The 20,290-nt window shown below is 36.6% G+C and overlaps 1 protein-coding gene across 5 annotated transcripts in view; it reads left to right on the top strand.

Moving 5' to 3' along the window:
- ADAMTSL3 (ADAMTS like 3) overlaps window positions 1–20,290 on the top strand; it is a 189,670-nt gene that overhangs the window by 16,080 nt on the left and 153,300 nt on the right. For all 5 annotated transcript variants that reach the window (XM_062000541.1, XM_062000545.1, XM_062000540.1 and 2 more), the window contains exon 3: window positions 14,669–14,788. In XM_062000541.1, coding sequence (XP_061856525.1) covers window positions 14,669–14,788 — 120 coding nt within the window. The remainder of the gene's footprint in view (window positions 1–14,668; window positions 14,789–20,290) is intronic.

Below are 20,290 nucleotides of genomic sequence, written 5' to 3'. Positions count from 1 at the left end.
CACAGTCCATTGTTCTTGGATTCTGTCTGTATTTTGAAAAGTCTTAGAATGCTAAAGACAAACATATGAGACTCTGGAACCATGCTAAAGCTTTAGATATTGAATTGTTAGGCTTGGCCTCCTAGCTCACATTAGCTTGTACTGGCAAACTAAGAGCTGACTGTGGATAAGAAAATTCAGGGGAGGTTATTGCCACAGATCTATCCAAAAGTGCTCAGGAACAGTTGAAAAATATTCTACAGAAATAGTGCCCTTCTGTAAATCTTTGAAATTAAACTATGCTGTCAAGAATTTTGTTTCACCTTACAGGCTAATGGTAGCAGTAAAAGAGAAGCTGCTAGATATTCAAGAATAGGTGATTTTATGCTGTTGGTTAGAAGTCAGGCATGTATTGGGAACTCTGCATTTCCCCTTACCCTTGCTGATTTTAAAACTATTGAGCCATGTATCCCTTGTACTACAAGAGACATGACAGCTGTTCGAAAGACAAGGTCGAGTGGACAAACCAAGATTATGTGTACTCTTTTAGAATTCAGTATATAAAAGCTGCCTTTGAAAAGCTGTTCCTTACTAGCTGTCTCACTTCTGAGGAAAAATAATGGTGTTTTCCACTTTGCTGGAGCAAGGGAGGTCGAATGACTCACCTTCTAAAAGATGTCCATGTCAGAGCTAATTGCTCATTTTGCATGCAGGACAAATGTGTAAAGAGATTTGTTTGTACCAGGAGAAACAATAAGAGTCAGTCCCTCCACAACCTTTCTTGTATTGGTCAAGGTCAAAGGTCTTTTCAGTAGCTTAACTACAGCCTCTACTTAGTGTTTGGTTGTGTGTGTAATTTCCAGTTGCTGGTAGATGTAGATTCAGTGAAATGCCAGTAACTAGGTACATGCTGAAAAGTGATCACCCCCTACAGTTAGATTCCTCAAAGTGCTAGAAAAGAGAAGGAAACAAGGCAATTTATCTTATTAGCCATCTACTATACCATCATAAACTTCAATGTGGTATTCCGAAGGAGGAAAATGATTCTGTTAAATTTCCCGTAGAAAGATAATCATTATTGGAAAGCAATGCTTGACTTATGACATGCTTCAAGTCATCTGTCCTGGGAACTATCCATTGTATGTCCACATCTGCTTCTGTACACCCACACAGGATGGGAAGATATTCCTCCACAGGAAGGTCTTCCGTTCCCTCAGTGTGCAGGTGGTATGTATTGGCAAATCACATATTGTGGCTATGGTAGCCAAGTTCCCAGAGTAAAGCACACATAGTGAAGCAATTCACTGAATCTTAGCTGTTTGAATGAGAATACAAGATGAGTGACTAGGAGAATAATCACATGGCCTATCTTTCAGTGTTCCTTCTGTGATATCTACTGGAATAACTTATACTTGCTATGGATTGCATTTGATATTTAGATTGTTAGAGGGTTAAAAATGTTATGTTAGTGAGATCAGGGACAGTGAAAACACCTGGTGCTTAAATTTTAAAACAGAATTCAAGCATTTATTATTTAAGCATTTAAGAGGGCATAATACCTTTAAATACCAGAACACTAGACAGTGTCTTGCCTTTGAATTACAGATGTTCTTTAGTGTTGCCCACTTTTCGTCCTTTTTCTCTTGTCGCGTTCCTTGAACGTCTTTCTGTAATCAGCTGCACCATTTTAAAACTGCTTAATGAAATTTCTTTGCTGGTCTTGGAAGGTAAGTGATCAACCATCTCGATGAGAGCAGGCATCCTGTTCTGAATTAGCAGTTTCTATTTTCATTTTATGTCTGATTTGCTCAGCTGTATCTTTTAACAATTCAGCAATTCCGGTTCATTCAGAGGATTTATTTCATTCTTTCCAGCAGCAGATCCTGTGTTTATCTTTTCTCACCTCAGCAAGAGCCCTTTCCCCTTCACCATATCAGTTCTCCAGCATTACTGTACACACCATCTAGAGGAACAAAAATGAGTCATTAAACTAATGACCATTAGTCTTAACAGTTGTCAGTGAACAGATGCCTGCAGTGACTGTCATGGGAGCTCTTAATTGCTCTGTTGGGTTTTTTTTTACTGCTAAAGCATAGTTCTCTAAGTAGTGGCTTATTAGTAAGTGTACATGTGAAATACTGTCAGTTAATGCTAGTAGATGAATTGTGACCAGGAAGGGGACAATCCAGGATAAAAACAGGTTCTCTTTCGTATTTGGTTGTTTCCGCTTTGAAGACTTTGTGTTTCTTGGGATGCCTCTGCTCCTTTTGTTACATTATTTGCTTTTTGCTCGCTTACTGATATTTTTGTAGTCAGCCTTTGCTTTGTTAATGCTGAACAGTGTCTGTCTCAATACAACAGACAGTTATAACTTTGTCCTGCTTGAGATACTTGGACTGACAAGAGACAAAGTACACTAGGAGAACAATTACTCTTCCTCCTCTTAAAAAATGAAAAGAAAACAACAAAATGGATGGATCCGAGATATCAAGACTGGTATCAGTGGACTGAGGGAGTAGTTAAACTGAGATTTAAGTGAGGCTTAAATGAAATATATTACAATAATTATTCATGCTCGGAGAAATGAGTTGTGATATTTTAACACCAGGCTTGGGTCAGAGAAAACATTTCAGTAGCAGATCAATGTCAATAAACGCAAAGTGGTAGATGATGGAGATGCTAGTAAGACAGTGTTTCTTGACTTACTAAGAAGTAGCATGCTTTACGTGGTGGTTGGTGCATCAGCATTCCTGACATCAGTAAAGCACAAAAAGCTTAAAAGAGTATTTCCAAAGATGCATTTGAGACCTAGACTACGTGCCGTGAACAGTTTCTTTCGGGAATTTCTCTTTAAAATCCTGCTGAAACAGGTGTGCACACGTGGAGGGCTCTTGGCTGAAAGACATTCACCTCATGTGCCTTATTAATAGCCTTAAACCAACATTCCTACAGCAGATCCATGACCATTTAACTGCCTCCTTATTGTGAAAATGTGCCTGACTGAGTCAATGTGCTAGGCTGCTCAGTCCATAAACCCTGCAAAGGGGCCTATTGCAACGGAGAAAGAAGAGTAGATGAAGAACTAGGTTAATATCACCAAAATTATTAGAAGTGTTGGAAAACTAACAGTGGAAAAATCATGTTTTTCTTACCATGTGTTAGAGACGTTCATGTGCTAAACGACTGTGAATCATGAGTTAGCCTGAGAGTGAACATCTGGCTGTGGCATTCTCTACCGTCTAATTTCTTTCAGGCTAGAAAGGATACATCAACTAGAGAAAAAAGGAAGGAGAACCATTTTGATTATTTACACCCTTATTCAGGGTGGTCTGGCTTTGTAACTAGAAATTTGGGACACCCTCATACCCCTAGCTTTTCTGAAGATATGTTCACAAGGTGGTAGCAGGCGCTCTCTGTGTTCACCCAAACAAGGTAGATGAAGAACAATGTTAGCCCAAGCTTTCCTGCTCCATGGGACTGCAGTAACAGGAGTGTATTTGTAAGTATTATTGGTCATTTGTGGGTGCTGTTAGGCCACCACACATCACCTTTCCCATCTTGTTTGAGGAAAAGGGAGAAAATGATTTCTGACCTGATAATAAAGGACAGTGTAACGAGGCCCATCCAAAGCAACGAGGCCCATCCAAAGGCCTAGAGCAGAAGCTAGGCAAGTTCTGAGCAAAAACATATGTAATTTTAGCAAACTAAATGTGGAAAGCTTGTATATATTTGTTATCATCACTTTTCTTTGGTAGTCTATACCATGAGAGTATTTTAGAAAATTCTATTTTAAAAAGAAGTGATGAACTTGCTTCAGAAATTCCCTCACTCAGTTCTGTGGCCTGTGTTGTGTGGGTCATGTTAGTGCCTTTGGAACAGATAAGTTCTGGCGCCACAGGGGTCCGTTCTCCACCTACTTGAGCAAATTCACTCTGTTAATCTGTGCATGCATAAGCCTTTACAGAGCTTTATCTAAGTGTATTTTTTGCTGTTGTGGAAGTCACTGAAATAGGTCAGCAAACACCACTGATCAATAACGATTGCTCTTGAGTCTTATGTTAACTTTAATTATTTTAGCATAGCTTAGTGACCTTTGTGTGTATGACAAAAGTATTTTCTTTTTTTAGAGGGTTATTTATGTATCCTATGGTAAATTCATTTGACTTGTCTCTGAAGAGGAATCATACCACCCTGTTCTTCATATTACTGGGTTATACCTGTCTATGTGGTATTTACAGAACTTTTTGAGGGTCTCATTCATTGAGAAGTTTTGTGATGGTAGAAATTGACTGTCAGACACTTTCTATCTTCCTAATCTATCAAAATTGTAAAATTGCTCTTTTGGTTCTCCTACTTGAATTTTGGGCTATTTGATCATCAAAATGTTTGCATCAAAAAAAGTCTTTTCTTACTAAGAAATTATTCCACTTTTTGCTGGCTGAGAGTTTGTTTATTTCCAGGTCTATTTCTGTTCTGAGAATTTGTAGTAATTTACAGTAGCAGAGAAATTCTGTACATTTCATCTACCTGTTCCACTCATGATAAACACCGTGCTGCTGCTGCTGACAACACTGCATAAACAGTATGCAATGAAGAAAAATTACTAGTGCTAGAGAAGGCTTTTTGGGGGCTGAATACTTGCCAGTTTTCACCTGCCACCTGAATCAGAAGCAGATGTACTGAGACTGAGGGCAGGGAGAAAACTCTGTGTCATTAGCAATGAAAGGCATGGCAATGCCCTGCAATATATGATAAAGAGTCACTGTTCAGCTTTCTGCTTATTATGAAAGTCTCTGTTTATAATTGTACTTGTGAACATCTTGAATGTCAAGCTCTTCAGCCTTTAGCTCTGAAGTATATAGTGATTTAGAATTCTGTTTTTCTCTGTAAGTGCCGTGATTTTAATACCATTCCATCACCCCACACATTTCCCTTCTTTGTGTTTTCATTATGCAACAGGAATTCTCTTAAAAATCTGGATCTGCCACTAGTTCTAGCAGGTGTTTGGCTTCTGACTGCCAGAGGTATTTTCCTTATGCAGCTTATGGATGAGAATTTCACTGCCCTTAGGCACGATTTCAACTGAAGTATATGAAAAGCATGTTACTATGTCAGTTCAAATTATATCACTATTAAAGAAAAAAACTCAAAAGGAAATTAAATACAAATAATTACACTAACATAGCATAATATTAATAACATTAAGGTTAGAATTTAAATTAAAAAGAATCAGGAAAATCTGAGTCAGGAGTCCCTTGTAAGTCTTAGCAAGACTCTCCTGAGAGCAGCTATTGTGAAATGGGGATAATGGTGACTTTGAGTCATATGAGAACTCTTGATGAATAGTACTCTAATACTATAATGTATAAGAACTAAGTGTATTTTCTAACTCTATGTAGTATGCTGAAAAGAAACTAAGTATTATATAAAGTCTTGTATCCTGTTTTCTCTTTATCTGATAGTGGCTAACAGGTTTGGGTTTTTTCTTTGCATTACCCAACAATGTGCTAAGTCCCATTTTGCTCACATGTGTTTATGGGAATTGCTAGCCACTTGTCTTCCTTGGTGCATTTAAACCCACGTGTAGAAAGGATCTCTAAGGGTCCCTTCCAACCCCTACCATTCTATGATTCTATGATATTTACTGAATATATTGTGCCTTAAATCCTGCAGTCATGTCAGTGTGGACAAGTTGCTGTGGCCAAATGAAAGCATAGGGGTATTTTGCAAGTTGTGTGCAGAATTGCTTATGAAACGGTGCCATGAAGTTTCACCTGCTCAAAATTCTTGCTTTATGTTAGTTTTCAGGAAGCTTTGCATTTAGGTGTAACTCTAGATTACTTGGGAGCGTTCACACCTTGCTTATACCCTTTTTAGCATTATTAGAGCAATTGTCCAGTCTGGATGCTGGGGATGAGATGAGAAAGAAGTAATTGATTAAAGAATGATGTTGTCCTTGCAAGCCTACTGGGTGCTATTTATTTCACTAGTGAAGGATTATATACATGCAGCCCACAGCCTTCTACAGGCTCTCATTCATCTCATGTGTCCTGAGATCATCAAATTTTCAGTGATATTGTGGAATAATCTTAAGGTCTATGTTAATGACCTAGAAAAGTTACTAAGGTTTGCTGCACCATGGTAGAGACTTCTACCACTCAACGAAGGATTCACTTTATATCCTTTCTCATTTCATTTTGTTCTTTCTTTCATTCCTCAGGCAATTTGAATCATCATTCAGTGCATGTGTTAATTTATTGGGCTTTATAATTCCACTCTCACAGTGAGTCTGCATAGCCTTAAACTATGCTCCACTTGTAAATAAATTTGTTATTCCTCAAAGTTTATGCTTCCAGTCTCCTTCAGTATGTTATTGAAACTACAAGGCTGTCCTCTCCGTAGACAGGCAAACAAGAATGTCTGTGTATTTCCTGCAAATGAATCCAGTTGTTAGCAGTTTGTCAGTTTCACAAAGGAAAAAGATTCTTTCACCACATGGTGTTCATGATAAAGGGCATTTTAACAAAAAAAGAGAAATTTACAGATTATCCTGTTTTCTTTGCTATGGATTCTGTCAGTACTTTGTGGTATCTTTTTTCTATGGTGACCATAAGGACCCTTTGAAACCTTCAATAAGAAATAGAGTTCCATGAGAGCATGCTCCAATAATGCTGAAAGGACTTGATTTATGACAAGAATTTTGCAATTATTAGGTTACTAAATAAAGAATAAAGACAGGGTTTTGTTTGGAATAGTGGAACATGTGGTGAAAGAAGGGATAAAAAATGCTTGTAAGACTTCAGTCACCTGTGTCTGTCTTGCTTGTGAGACTTTCAAAAGAGGTTTTAATGAAATAGTATTTTCTGTCTCATTTCCAGAATTTTTAATAAGATATTCCTTCCCTTTCACTGTTTTAGGCACAGAGGAGTGTTCATCAAGAGGATTTTAGCAAAACTTTAATCTTTAAGGAAAAAAGAAATGAAAGCATCCCCCAATCACTGCCCTGCCCCCAAAGCACCAAACCTCAGAGAACATGCATGTAGAATCTTCCTTCATCGTTCAAAGCCATCTCATGTTATCATAAGGCAGTTCTTTATTTAAGATAGATTGTTGAACAAGACCTTTATATAAACACATGAGTAAAGAGAGAGGAAAATGGGATGGAGCACTCAAGCTGTGCATTCAGGAGATCCAAGTTCAAGACTGAATTCCTTTCCTTATGGCAGGTACCGTCTCTCCTCACCATACTGCCAACTCCTCTCAGCCTTTCAACACTGATGCCACTGGCATATTTAATGCAACTGCCCAGCATCTGTAAGGAGACAGAAATTAGACATCGTAGTATGCTGGCAATATAAGTAGTATCACCAATCACCACTGTGGCAGAAATCAGATGAAAGGGATTAAAATTACTGTGTGGATTTGCTTATATTCTTTTGTAATCTTCTTTCTTCTCATTCTATTGGTAAATACATATCTTTGCAAGCCTCTTTTTATTTTCTTTTGTTCTTAAGGATAGGCTCATACACTTTGTATATGAAACTCTACTCTCAGTGTTAACTGTAATACTCAGATTTTATCCTATATGCTAAATCTATATGTTATAAACATTGCTTTCAAGTTGGCTTTAATATTGTTCTGACCATTCACCCAAGGCTAAACTAGACTTAGGAAAATACTTCGGCATTGTATGTTTTAAAAGCAGAATCTGATCCACAGCCACTAACTTTTTGACAATAATTGGAAATTAACTGCTCTAGAGTCACCTTGCCTGAGTACTGTATTTTTCACCTTGCTTTTATTGATGCAAAGATAGAGAGCAATGAGTATTTACTGCTATTCACAGTTCTAATAATGTTATACTGAAAGGGATGTTGTCCTGCTGCAGATGTGTTTGGGTCTTGGTTCTGTAAGCATGTTGGTGAGAAACTTACCATTGATGTCACTGAGAACAACTTCAGTCTGCTAGTGCAGCTCATTTAAAAGCAAATATGAGGCACCTTATATCAATCCTTTGGCTAGAAGGTAGAGTCTGCTAAAGAGAGGGTTTAGAAGCAGCTTCACTGGAAGAAGGAAAACTCCATGATTCACTGTTTTTTGTTGGTTTTTTTTTTTAAATATGAAACAGATTTGTTATTTAAGCTGGGTTTTGAAACCAAATGAGATTTTGGCTAAATACTAGTGCAGCCTTTCAGTGAAAATCTTAATCTTTTAGCCAGACCATAGCAAGAGAAAACATAAGTATTTGTTGATAAATATCCAAAAGCTTAATTGCTAGTGTAAATTTCAGAAGGTATAGAAAAAGATTCTCAAAATGTGTTGATCTCAGTCTGCAGTATGCCAAAGAAAATGTGTTTACATTTAATCAAGCAAAATTTTGGTAGAAATGTCCTTTCAAACAGTTGAGAGGATACTGTCTTAATTTAAACCTAAAATGATCTCTATTATCTTTCTTGTGTTCACTGTCAGAGCTAAGTTTTATAAAACCTACAGTATGAAAAAAGGTTTAGACTGAGCACTATTGTTTTGATGACATGATCTTAAGCACATTCAAGTCAGTGGGATGACTTGTAGAGCTTGAAGGGCACAGGATGGGCTCAGATGAGCTGCAGAGATGATGGAGGCAGTAGCTCTCTTGCAGTTGTGAATGTGATTGTACTTACTACAGTTTTCTGTAGTAGACACTATTCAGACTAGCTGAACTTTTTTAATTGCTTGCTAACAGGTTTTTACTATGTCATAAATGGCTTATGCAGAATACTTATGAATTCTTTTGCTTATCTTTGTATGGATCTTCAACTCAAAGGCATTTTTTTCCAAACTTGTTTCATTTCTACATGTTCTAAACAGGTCTAGAATGAGAAATGAGAAGAAAAATGGTTAGATTTGTGCTAGAGATCAGACAGGTCTGAAGTCTGCCTTTGACTAAAACAGAGCACGCACAAGGAAAAACAGTCCTTGAGTGACACGAGTTCTATCTCTGGAAGAACTTTTGGTTCAGTCTTTCTCACTATTGTCTTACTTCTGACTTCCTCCATGAAATGTGACAGTCATGTTCAGTGTTTCAGGGCTCTTTTATGCTTGGCTTTCATCAGTTCATCTGAGTCCATTTGCTTTTTTTTTAGAAGAAGTTATGTTTATAATTTAATTCTGGTTTGAAATGCTGGCCTCTTAGTTTAATATTAATAATTAAATAATTGGCCTAGTCTCCAGAAATGCTGAGCTGCTGGCAGCTTCTGTGGAAACTCGGTTCACTTGCAAAGTCTTTAAATGTTTCAGAGCATCTAGCTTTGGGAAGTTGCTTTTGTAGATCTTGGCTCTGTCAAAAACTAATCTGAGACTTACTAGATATTTATTCATCAGGATTGCTTGTTCTGGAGATATCTGAAGTTCTGAACTGTTAATGTCACTTTGTTTATCTGCTAACATATTTCTTCATGTTGTGATGAAGGTCGAGTGCTATGCTCTATCTAACATTTTTGTACTGGAGTCCTTGAAAATCCATTAAACTGAACTACTACTTAGCTGGTATATTACTTCCCTGGGGCGTAAATCATTTGCTACAGAAGCTTAGTAGCCAGATATTTAACTTGAATGAAATCAGAATGCACACATTTTGGTATGTGATTGGACTTTCCATGCATATTCATCTGACAAATATATATATTTGCAAGTCATTAAGAATCAAGATGGGTTTTTCTCACTTTATCTGCTTTTCCCATCATTTCCCTAAAACAGTGATCTTGGAAACAATCACTTTCAAGACCCTGCTCAATTTTCCCCTTCCAGCAAGTACTAAAAAAAGAGCCACAACACTATGGGAAGCAAGCTGCCTTCACTATGCTGGTTTTTCTTTTATCTTCTGTCTGTTCCTCTTTTTAAAAAAGAGGTATTGAGGCATTTCCAGGAAGAGTGTGGTATTTTGTCATCTTTGGAATTTAAAATAGATAATTTTGAAGTTTTCATCTTCTTCATTACACAAAACAGTTTGTTCTCATTATGCTCCCAATTTTAGCAAGCACGCAGGCTTAGGGAATGACCAATTTAAGTCTATATAATGCTGATTTGTATTAAGAAGTGTACATGTGAGCAGAGTTCTTATTTTTCTCTTAATGTGGTTCTTGGAGCCAAAACCTGTAAAATTAAAAATTCCTCTGTACTTGAAAGATTAGTGTTTTATTTCTATGTTCAAGTAAATTCTTTGAGACATTCCATCTCTGTTTTCCCATCTTCTTGACCTTCACAGCCTAGACTTAGCCAGAAAGCTCACTTTCTAAAGCTGCTGCTGTTTATATATAAATATGGAACAATTACTTTCCCATCTCCTGGTGGCTATGATTAAATAGAATAGTGGCTTGTTATTATGAGGTTCAGTTGAACTTTGTCATAGCCTTTGTATCAAATGATCCACGAGAGTTGTAGACTAAACTTTTTTTAATTTATCTGAAATTACAATAACAATTTAAATCCTTGGATGAAATTGTTAATCTGTACCTTGGAAAGAATGACCAATGATTAATATTTGTAATTTTTAGTCATAGGGAAACTCTACATTTTAAGCAATTGTTCAGATTTAATAATTACAAATGAGCTGCAAGGCAATAGTTTATATGAATTCTAGATATCAAGGACACAAAAGAGCAGTAAAAGTAGTTTGTGTTATGTAGTGGTTTCAGATTGTGCTAATGGGATTCCTTTTGGGTCAAACTGAACCAGAATATATGCCCCAGCAGCACACTGACTGTGCTGAAGTCACTAAAAGCTACTCAGTCCATGGGATTAACTAGAGCTGGTTTAAAATAAGCCACTCTCCTTCAAATGTGCTTTGTGTGGGCATTTGGTCCTGCACAAAATTTTTATCTGCAGATTTTGTCCTGCTTGGCCATGCTACTTGCTAATGTCAGCACTGGCTGGGAAGCACTCACTTCTTACTTTCACTAATAAAATAAAATGTAAAATCCCCAAATCCAGCAACTTCAACTCTGACAGAAGCTTCTAGTCGGAGCAGTATACAGAGCAGTGAAATTGGGCAGCAGTAAAACTGACAACATACAATTCTTGGTGGAGGAAGATCTAAACACCAGAGGCCTGAATACGAATTATTCATTTTGTCTTCTGCAAGTGAAAGTTCAAAAGTAATTTAGTCTTGAAGCACTCAGATGGGGAGTGATGAGTGAGGACACACTCACAACCTGAGATCAAAGCTGTGCTCAAAGCGTAAGCCTTTGAATAGGAGTAGTGCCATTTTACACTGCCCAGAACCTAAATACATTAACTGCTTATCAGGATAGCTCTCCTTGATCACATAGGTAGAATGATGTAACATGGAAGACCTTATTTTTCAGTTTCTGACTAGTGAGTTACATGTTCTGATCAACTGATATCTAGAAAGTTTTCAAACACCAGCCTGTTGCCAACTTTCTTCTTTCTCTCTTCAGCCTTGCAACCTGATATATTCCAATGTTATGCAGTGATTATTATTATATCTCATTTGTCTACATTTTCACTTTCTACTGCCTTCCTATGCTTAAGAAGATCATAAAAGCTCATTTAAATGCCTATTCTAAATCTTAAATGTACTTGTAGTCTGACACATTTAACTTAAAGCTATTAACATTAAATTGGACATTAAATGGGTTTAAAACACTGGTGTGAAATGTAGTTTAGTGAAACTTGCATTTGCAATCTTTAGTTTAAAAGATGACTTAGTAGCTAAGTCATTCAGAGATGATCCCAAATATACTGTAAACCTCCAGACCATTGAAATTTGAATTTCATTTAAGCAAAATTGCTCATAGAAATATAAAAGCCTCACGAAGAACATTGGTAGATTCCTCAGATGGAACTAAAGTGGACAGAGTGGAAACTATGTTTTGTGTTTGATACAGTGTATGAAAGAAAGTGCCTTGGACACAGGCAGCTTATTTGAAGGTACTTACATATAGAGGGAAAAATGTTTTTTTCTGCTACTTTGAGGAGCTGATATGAGAGATTTCTTTGAACACTTGAAGCTTTGATTTTTTTTTTAAATTAACTTCTTGCTTTAGGTTTTTTATCAGCTGTAATTACTTGGCTTCAACATCAGTTTGCCATGACAACTCGTAGTGTCTTGTTAGTAGTTTTTTATTTTAATTAAATGCCTTGCTGCATTCTTTCTTGCTTAATTATCCTGGGTAGTTAACGGGACCTGTTGCTGTAGTTAGCAGATCAGTTTCCACTGTAACCTTCTGTGTAACCTTATAAAAAGTTCATCATTTATGTAGTGTTTTTCCATGCTCAGAGCCAGATTTTGCTTGCTTTACTCTAGCAAGCATTCTTCTGCTTCTCCAGTGGCTAGCTGCTCATTAGCTTCTAATTAGAAAAAAAGAAGCTTGAGAGAGAAGCCCTTAGTTTTTCATGTCATATTTATTAAGTTGTTATTTCAGCTTCAAATGTTGGCGTCTTTTATATTCAAAGCGTAATACTGATGAATGTCCAAAGACTTTCTGTTTTAAATGTTTAGCTTATAAAGATGAGAAACGATTGCTGCATGTCTCACTGACAAATTTGTTTATGAGAAATTAGGCAACAGTGTGATGTAGACATTTATCTAAGAAGTGTGATGGGGTAATTTGGATTCTCTTCTATCTGGAAGTAAGGCAGCTTTCTCAATAGTATTGTTATAAATTGTTAGCACTTAACAGTACTCTTTTACCAAAGTATTTTAAAAATATAAACTAAACTTTACAATACACCATTAGTTAGTGCTGTAATTGTGTTTTACACCTGGGGAAACTAAGGTAGAAATGTTAAGTACTTTAGCCCAGGCCACCTGAGATTTAGAATGCATATCTCTTATCCATTAGTCCTGTGCTGAAATCATAGGATTACATCATTGCCGTATTCCCTCACATAGGATCTATCGATAGCCCATTGAAACCAGTGGGGAAAAATGCCAGATTATGTCAGCTAGTTTCATGTCTGGGTTATGCATAACATGTCAAGGTTTGCATTGGCTGCAGCCAGCTTGGATTCAGCATGAAGCATAACTGTGGACCTCTCTTGGTTGCTTTATGTGGAAACTATTGTTATCAAATGTGGATTTATTCTCCATATTTTATGACTTAATTCTGCATAAATAGGGTCAGTTGGCTAAGGTTTATAAGTGAGACTACTGCTATAATAGGGTTTATAGAATTGTCATGATAACATGATGTGAACATGAATTACTCTTATGCAGACCTGATGAAAAAATCCTCTTTAAAATCTTGTTCAGTCTTGCATACTAAAATATCACCTTTTACTCTAGTCTAGACATGCCCTTTGCAAGCTCTTTCTAGTTTACATGTAGATTGCTTGATTTGAAACAAGTACGTTAATCTAATGCTGTCATGAATGATGGCGTTTACAGTCTGAGAAGCTGACAGGTTCTTCTTTGCAGAATAGAGTAAGCAAAAGCAATGTAAGGTTCTCCAGATCCATACTGCGAATCACATGTCATCTGCTTTTTATGAGGTAAGTTGGGAGCTTCAGAAAGTGAATTTACTGCAAGAGAGAAACAGCAGGTCTTGTCTTCCTTTTCCACCACAAACTACTTAAACTATGGGGATTACTTTTGAAATCTCTAGTTATCTGGCACTGGAATTACACACCTATATTTGATACAGTGCTTGCCAGTGATCAGGAAACTGGTTGATGGCAACTGCTAGCTTTCATGTAAAACTGCTGTGTATATATCAAAATATAACAATCAGTTTAGTTAAACCCCATTTATTAAGTTGACTCATTGGGAAATGTCCACCAGTCATTTGGACATTTCAGACCTTTTTTTTCTTCCCTTAAAGGTTACAAACTTTTGGAAGGTAATTTTCACCTCCTTGCCTTTTCCACTGTCCCCTGACCACAGCTGTATTATGATTATGCAACTTGCATAGCTATTTGTCTGATGTTAAGCAAAAGCCATTTATCTAATAAGGGCCCAGGTGTCAGCCCATTCCGAGGTACTGATTCTGATGGAATTACCTCCTTTGTAGTTCAAAATAGGCTCTTTTTACTCTCCCAATAGATTCTCAAATGGTCCTCACAAATTGTGAAAAGCATACAGAACTAATATGACCACTGCCTGGTGTTCAGTCATCCCCTACTCTCTTCTGATTTCTTCTTTGCAGTAATATCTTCCTGCAGGATAGGAAAGTAATTCACCGTGTCATGGTTTCATAGGTTACCCTACTTTGAGAGGAGACTGGACTAGTGTTTCCAAGATGTGCCCCAAGCTGGGTTACTCTGATTCTATGTGTTTGTATCTTCCTGTAAGAATATATTGTATTTAACCAAAACCCTGCCAGAAACTGTCTAGTGAAGTGTATAAAGAAAAAGGAAGGATAGGTTAATGTTGCTTTTCCAGTGTCATTTTCATAACGTCTTACAGCAATCATGGCTCGTAAGCCAGAGATGGTATGTTTTTGTTTAATAGATGGTTCTGCTATAAATTATGGGGAATTTTGTTTGGTTTTGGATCCCTGTAAGCATTTGGCATATCCCTGTCACAGACCTCTGTACCAAAGTGTCCACCCAGAAGTACAGTCCCTGAAATGTGTAACTTCATTTTTTTTCCCCAGAAATTCATCTGTGTAACTATATGCACAGTTTTTTGAAATTTTGACTTGTGTTTTGTAGTAGCTATAATGTGACTTTTCTGAATCTCTTGCAGACAAGAGCAGAGCAATCCCAAGGTGCATACTTCTTGCCCGAGTTTGCACTTTCTCCCCAGGGGAGTTTTCTTGAGGATACTACAGGGGAACAATTCCTCACTTACCGTTATGATGACCAGGTCAGTATGCCATATGTGAAAATGATAGAGACTGTCACATTCATGTAACTCTGAGGTAGAGATTACTGAGAAACCAATTAAGATAATGAGTACGTGTTGTCTTTTGAAGACACATCAAATTTATAGCAAAGTGAATGATAACTTACTATACAAAATGTAAATTAAGGCATTTAATTGTAGAATTAATAAATCAAAACCACTTAAGGAAAATATTAATAGGATGTAGTAGAGATGAAAGTAACAATATTTTAGTGTTGGTTTAATAAATGTTTACAGTTCTGTAAAATGTACAGAATTAGAGGTGGTTGTCCTTTCTGTGAATTGTTGAATATATCCTACATAGTTTTATTTCATAGATAAATTGGTATAAGGCAGATATTGCATTTCTGAGCTTGTGAAAAGTCAACACCTTTTATTAGTTCATGAAGTTTTCAGAAGGGAAGATTGAGTGAATTATAAATAAATGCAAAGCGTAATAATGGATGAAGCAGAGTGTTTAGAAATCAACAAATTAAGTGTTTTAAAGTTAAAGATCATTAATGCTTTCTCCAGACCCATAGAAACATTATGTTAAACATGGAATATAGATATAAATGTAAAGAAAGCAACATGAAAGAATTGCTGTTAATCTTGGCAAAAGATCTAAAGTAAACCTAGGAAATGCGTGGCATGCTGTGGAAATTTACTCATAACACAATGTGTTCCAGAAGCCAGTTGAACTTCACATCAAAACTGCCTGAATTACATTCATAGACACTTACAGTATGTTTCTTAATTTAAGAGGAGGGAATTTGTTAGGAAACATTCCCCGTAAAAGTGAGCCAAACTTACCCTGCAGTTACAAGGTATGGCTCTGTCAAATGATTGGCAGTTTTATTTTGAAAGATGGTGTCCTTGCAGGAGCTACTTTGAGCTAGTTTGTTCAGTACTGCTCTAAAGAGAGAACTGAGTTTATTATAAACTTTAGATTGAGTATATTTTTAGAAAGAAAAAAAACCACAGTGAAGAGACACTAGAAAGCATGCACAACTACTGAAATTATCTGAGTTAAGTTTAAATATGTTTACAATTATTCATGCTTTTGCTACACTACGGTCTCTTGATTATCAATAGAAAAGGTACTTTAGATAAGCTGTCCTCTGGATCAAACACCTGGGAAAGCAATAATTTACAGGACAATAAAATGCAGCTGCAACTCAGACTGCATTTAATGATAGTAGTTAAAAGGCACTATGAAGGTTATATACTTTGATCAAAATTGTTTCCATTAAATGGAGCACATCTTGGAGAAGATGATAAATCAAATATAACAGAAGGATAACCTAGGTCTTTGAATAGACTGTTTGGACTATGTGAGTAGCATAGCTGATTAAAAAACAAGCAAAATGAATCCCCATAAAAAACCCTCAAATACCATCATAGTTCTGAGGCCAATTCCAAACTCAGTTCCATTTGATGGAAAGTTTTTCGTTAATTCAATCGGAATATCAATTGGATATGGAATATGATCAGCTTCTGTTGTTTCAGAAATGTGATTCAGCTTTGAAACCTGCTCTTCTCAGACACTTAGTGAGCACTATGAAATTCAGTTTGAATTCTTGGAAGTGAAAATGATGCGAAGACATCAGAATGTTGAAAGTAAAAGCAACTGTATTAGTAGTAGTTTCTTTTGAAAGTAAATTCAGTCCTTAAGCATTAAAGAATTGAAATGCATTGAATGCAGATGGGAACTGATCTTTATCTCCAGTTTACCTTTCTGCAAGTAACACAAAAATTGTTTGGTAAATAGAAAGGTTACTCTCATTAACTTTCTGGGACATTAACCATAGGATTGTCATAATGTACAGTTATAATTTACTTATGCTTTTGCTAAAATGTTCATACAAAAGTCAATTGTATCATGTGGTCAAACTACGCCAGAAAACTTGAATTTCTCTTGTTTTCTTTGTTTTATTCTACTCCTCTGTATGATATTTACTCTAGGAATAGAAGGAAATGGAATCAGTAAAAGAAGGTTGACACGTAGTAATAACAATAATAATAATAAAAAGAATGCAGTAGCATTTTCTCACATACCATAATTCAGTTTTAGCAGTTGACTTTCTATCCTGCCCCACTGTGAAGGAGTGCTGGCCTGTGGGAAATACATTCCTTCCTTTCTCCTGAACACTGGAATTGTCCTGTGGACATCTCTGCAGGGTCCTGGTGCTCCCGTGCATCCTAAGTTGCATGTATTTAGTTGAAAATTGGAAAAGTGAAATAACCTTCTTCACTTGACCCCAACGAAAACAAGAGATCAGTCTTCTCCTGTCTACTGTGAAGATCATATCTCCATCTGTATTCATGGAAGGAAGCAGAGTAGATAAAAGTGATGAGAGGTTCCTAAGACTCTGGAATGGGGTGGGAAAAGAGTGTGGGTCTCAACCTCTTTTCTCTGGCCAACAAGATGTTGAGACCCTTGCAGGAGAAGTGATACTTTCATTTCTTCCCAAGTGTGCTCTTCCCACCTTGCACAGTTCCTCGTGTCCAGGCTAGTAAAATTTCCAGTTTGTTGGGATATGTAGATATTATTTTTACATAGCATCATCATCATCATCCAAGATTAATTTCCTTACATCCTCCAAACACGGGAATGTTTCAAAGGGGTTTTCTTTGGCTGTTGTGTGTGATATTTTTCAAGCAGGGAGCCAGTTTAATCAGGATCATTCATTCCTTTGTAAGTAAGTAATCTCAGTAAAATAGAACTAGCTGTTATTTAAATATTCAAAAGTATTTGCTATCTGAAAAGACAAGCTTACAGTTTGCAATGGAAGATGAGTAAATATTAATGGGAACACACTATACTCTGTTCTAGCCCAGCAAAATTACATATGGATTCATGTTGTACATGCAAGATAGTACATTTTGTTCTGGTTTAATCTGGCAGGACTGTGCTCTCATTCTTGTAACAGGATTGCACTAACCTCTTTGCATATTCAGTTGCTCTGTGTACATAAGAATGACATGCAGATGAAATTATTTGGCTAGAGATTTTCAAAATTCAGGCAATATATATATCCCCCTCCCCCCATGACTACAGAAGAAAATACCTTATAAAACCCAAATATTTCCTGTCACGTTTTTCCACTGAAGTGGCATCTGGACAGAACGACACATTATAGTTTTGACACATTTATTGCTTTATCTTTAAGGAAAAAAGAAAAATGGGGATTCAAAGCAAACAGTTTTGAGGGCTCCCAAAGAACAGAGATGTGGAAATGCTTACATTGAGCATTTTCTTATAGCTCCTGCATTGTTCAGCAAGCTATGTCTTGCATCAGTGCATTGCATACTGCATTTCTAAAATTCTACTGAGTCAATGTAATTTAAATCTAACTTAGTACCAAACAGATGTTGATGCATAGCCAAAGACTTCATTTGCCATTAGAAATTTGAAACTGAAAAAAAATATGTTCCTTTCCTATCATTCTTGAATGAGTTTTAAGGTAAATATATAAGTAACAACCCTTCCCCCAACTTTGATATATAAGGTAAACCTTGCCATAAGGAATAGTATCCTAGTTTTCGTTCTGATTTCTTTTGGCTTTTCACCTTTTCATCTACTATGAGATTTTTTTTCTTTTCCAGAATACTTAGTAGAGCTGGAAAGCTTTCTTGCAGAAATAAAATGTTCTTGTTTTCTGACACTTAAGGTATTGCTTCCAAGTATTAAAACCATTCCATATGACAGACCACCAACAAGGACAGCAGTGAAAACTTGGTTGGGCTGAGTGTATTTGAAGTACCTTTCCACTTTGATTGGCTGACTGAAAGAAATCTTGGAGAGGAAAAAACAAAGAAGAAAGAAAAAGGTGTTATCTTCTTTTAAGTGAGAAGTTTTGGCTTGACCAGTTAGATGTTTGAACTTGCTCCTTCTAAATTTTATTATTTTTACCAATTTGAACTCGTAACAAGAACACCTTGATTCTGGGAGTTAGACATATGGCACTAAGCAATCCAGACTTGGCAAAGAAATGTAGTATTTCTAAACACATCTTTTAAAAAATATGCAGTTAGCAAGAGTGGTAAATATGGGCATCTTGAAACCACCCAGCAAGCAATTAATATAATGAAAATCTACACTTTCAGACTTGAGTGTTTAGCTATGTGAGGTATGGTAGAAACCAGTGAGTTTGTTTTCAAGTAGATATGCAAGTTGTAACACACAGGCTATGGCTGTTACAGTTCTTTTAATAACTAGCCTTTCCTTGGGTTTGCCAGAAAAGTCTGCTGTAAAGTGAATGCCAAAATTGGGAAAGCAAATATTCTGACCTCCACAAAGAGAAGTGCTCTGGCTTGGCTTCTGCTTTTTCATGGAGAGAAGAGCATGGTATTTAAAGTGTTAATTAACAAAAATGCAGTGGAACTAAAGATCTGGATTACTTCAAAAATTAATAGGAAATAACTGATGGAATCTATTATACCACCTTTTTATTTGTAGTCTGCCAGCAATAATTGTTTGTATTTGTTTTTTAAGTTTTTCATATCATGTAAAGTAAACTACTGTGTGGACAGAAGCTGATCTATGGATACAGCTGGGCTGGATCCATTTTCCCCCCAGTTTGTCTCACCTGCTTTCCCCAGTCCACCTGCTGATGATTGCATCCTCTCTGTTCTGACTCTGGAACTGTATATGAGTCACAGCCTGGTTTTGAGTATCAGCTTCTGCTCCTAGTCTGAGCCTTTTTATTCCGTTGCCAACTGGTTTGCATGTAAATCACCAGTGAAATGGAACTAGAAATTTTGGGGCTTGGAGATGAGTCATGTATGGGACAAACTTATTTCAGATTAACTCATCAGTGAGCACAAACTCTAATCCTGAGAAGGGAGTGAGATTTGTGGTTAGCTGCATGCTTGCTACTCAAGTACATAAACCTCCAGCACTGGCCTTTTGAGAAGAAGCCAGAAACGTGATTCTGTGACATGGCATTTTTGTTGATACTGTGAAGAAGCATGCAGAACTATTGCAAATACTTAGCATCTTGAATCTTAATGCCTAGCTCTTCATGTGAAGATTTGTTTGAATGAATGAAGCAAACAGTTCTCAAGTGAGCATAAACTGTTTCAGGTGGTTTTCTACAGTGCAAAGCTTCTACCAACAAACACTTGCAGTGGTTTCATTTGTGTATTCTGAGTGTACTGATAGACTTAAATATGTTAAAGCACCAGAGATATAACTGAAGATTCGGCTACCTAAATTTCAGCGTTACATTAGAAATGCTGACCTTGCAGTCCTTGCTAAGCCGGGTACTGGTACTAGAATAGAACAAATTACACTGACTTGAATCCTCCAAGTAATTCCCATCTCTTAGCTGGAATATCTTTGTAAGTAACAAATTATGAGGTTAGGTTTGTGGTACTCCATACTAATCTTACAGATGTTAATAAGGAGTTTTAAATCATGTTTGAAGAGTTTGGAACCATCTGTTTGTAAGGCTGTGTGAAGATAAAATGCATCATTTG

This window comes from Colius striatus, chromosome 7 (assembly GCF_028858725.1).
Source record: "Colius striatus isolate bColStr4 chromosome 7, bColStr4.1.hap1, whole genome shotgun sequence".
NCBI classification, from domain to species: domain Eukaryota; kingdom Metazoa; phylum Chordata; class Aves; order Coliiformes; family Coliidae; genus Colius; species Colius striatus.
The sequence above is the reverse complement of the archived record's forward strand: the minus strand, read 5'-3'. Positions and strand labels throughout refer to the sequence as shown.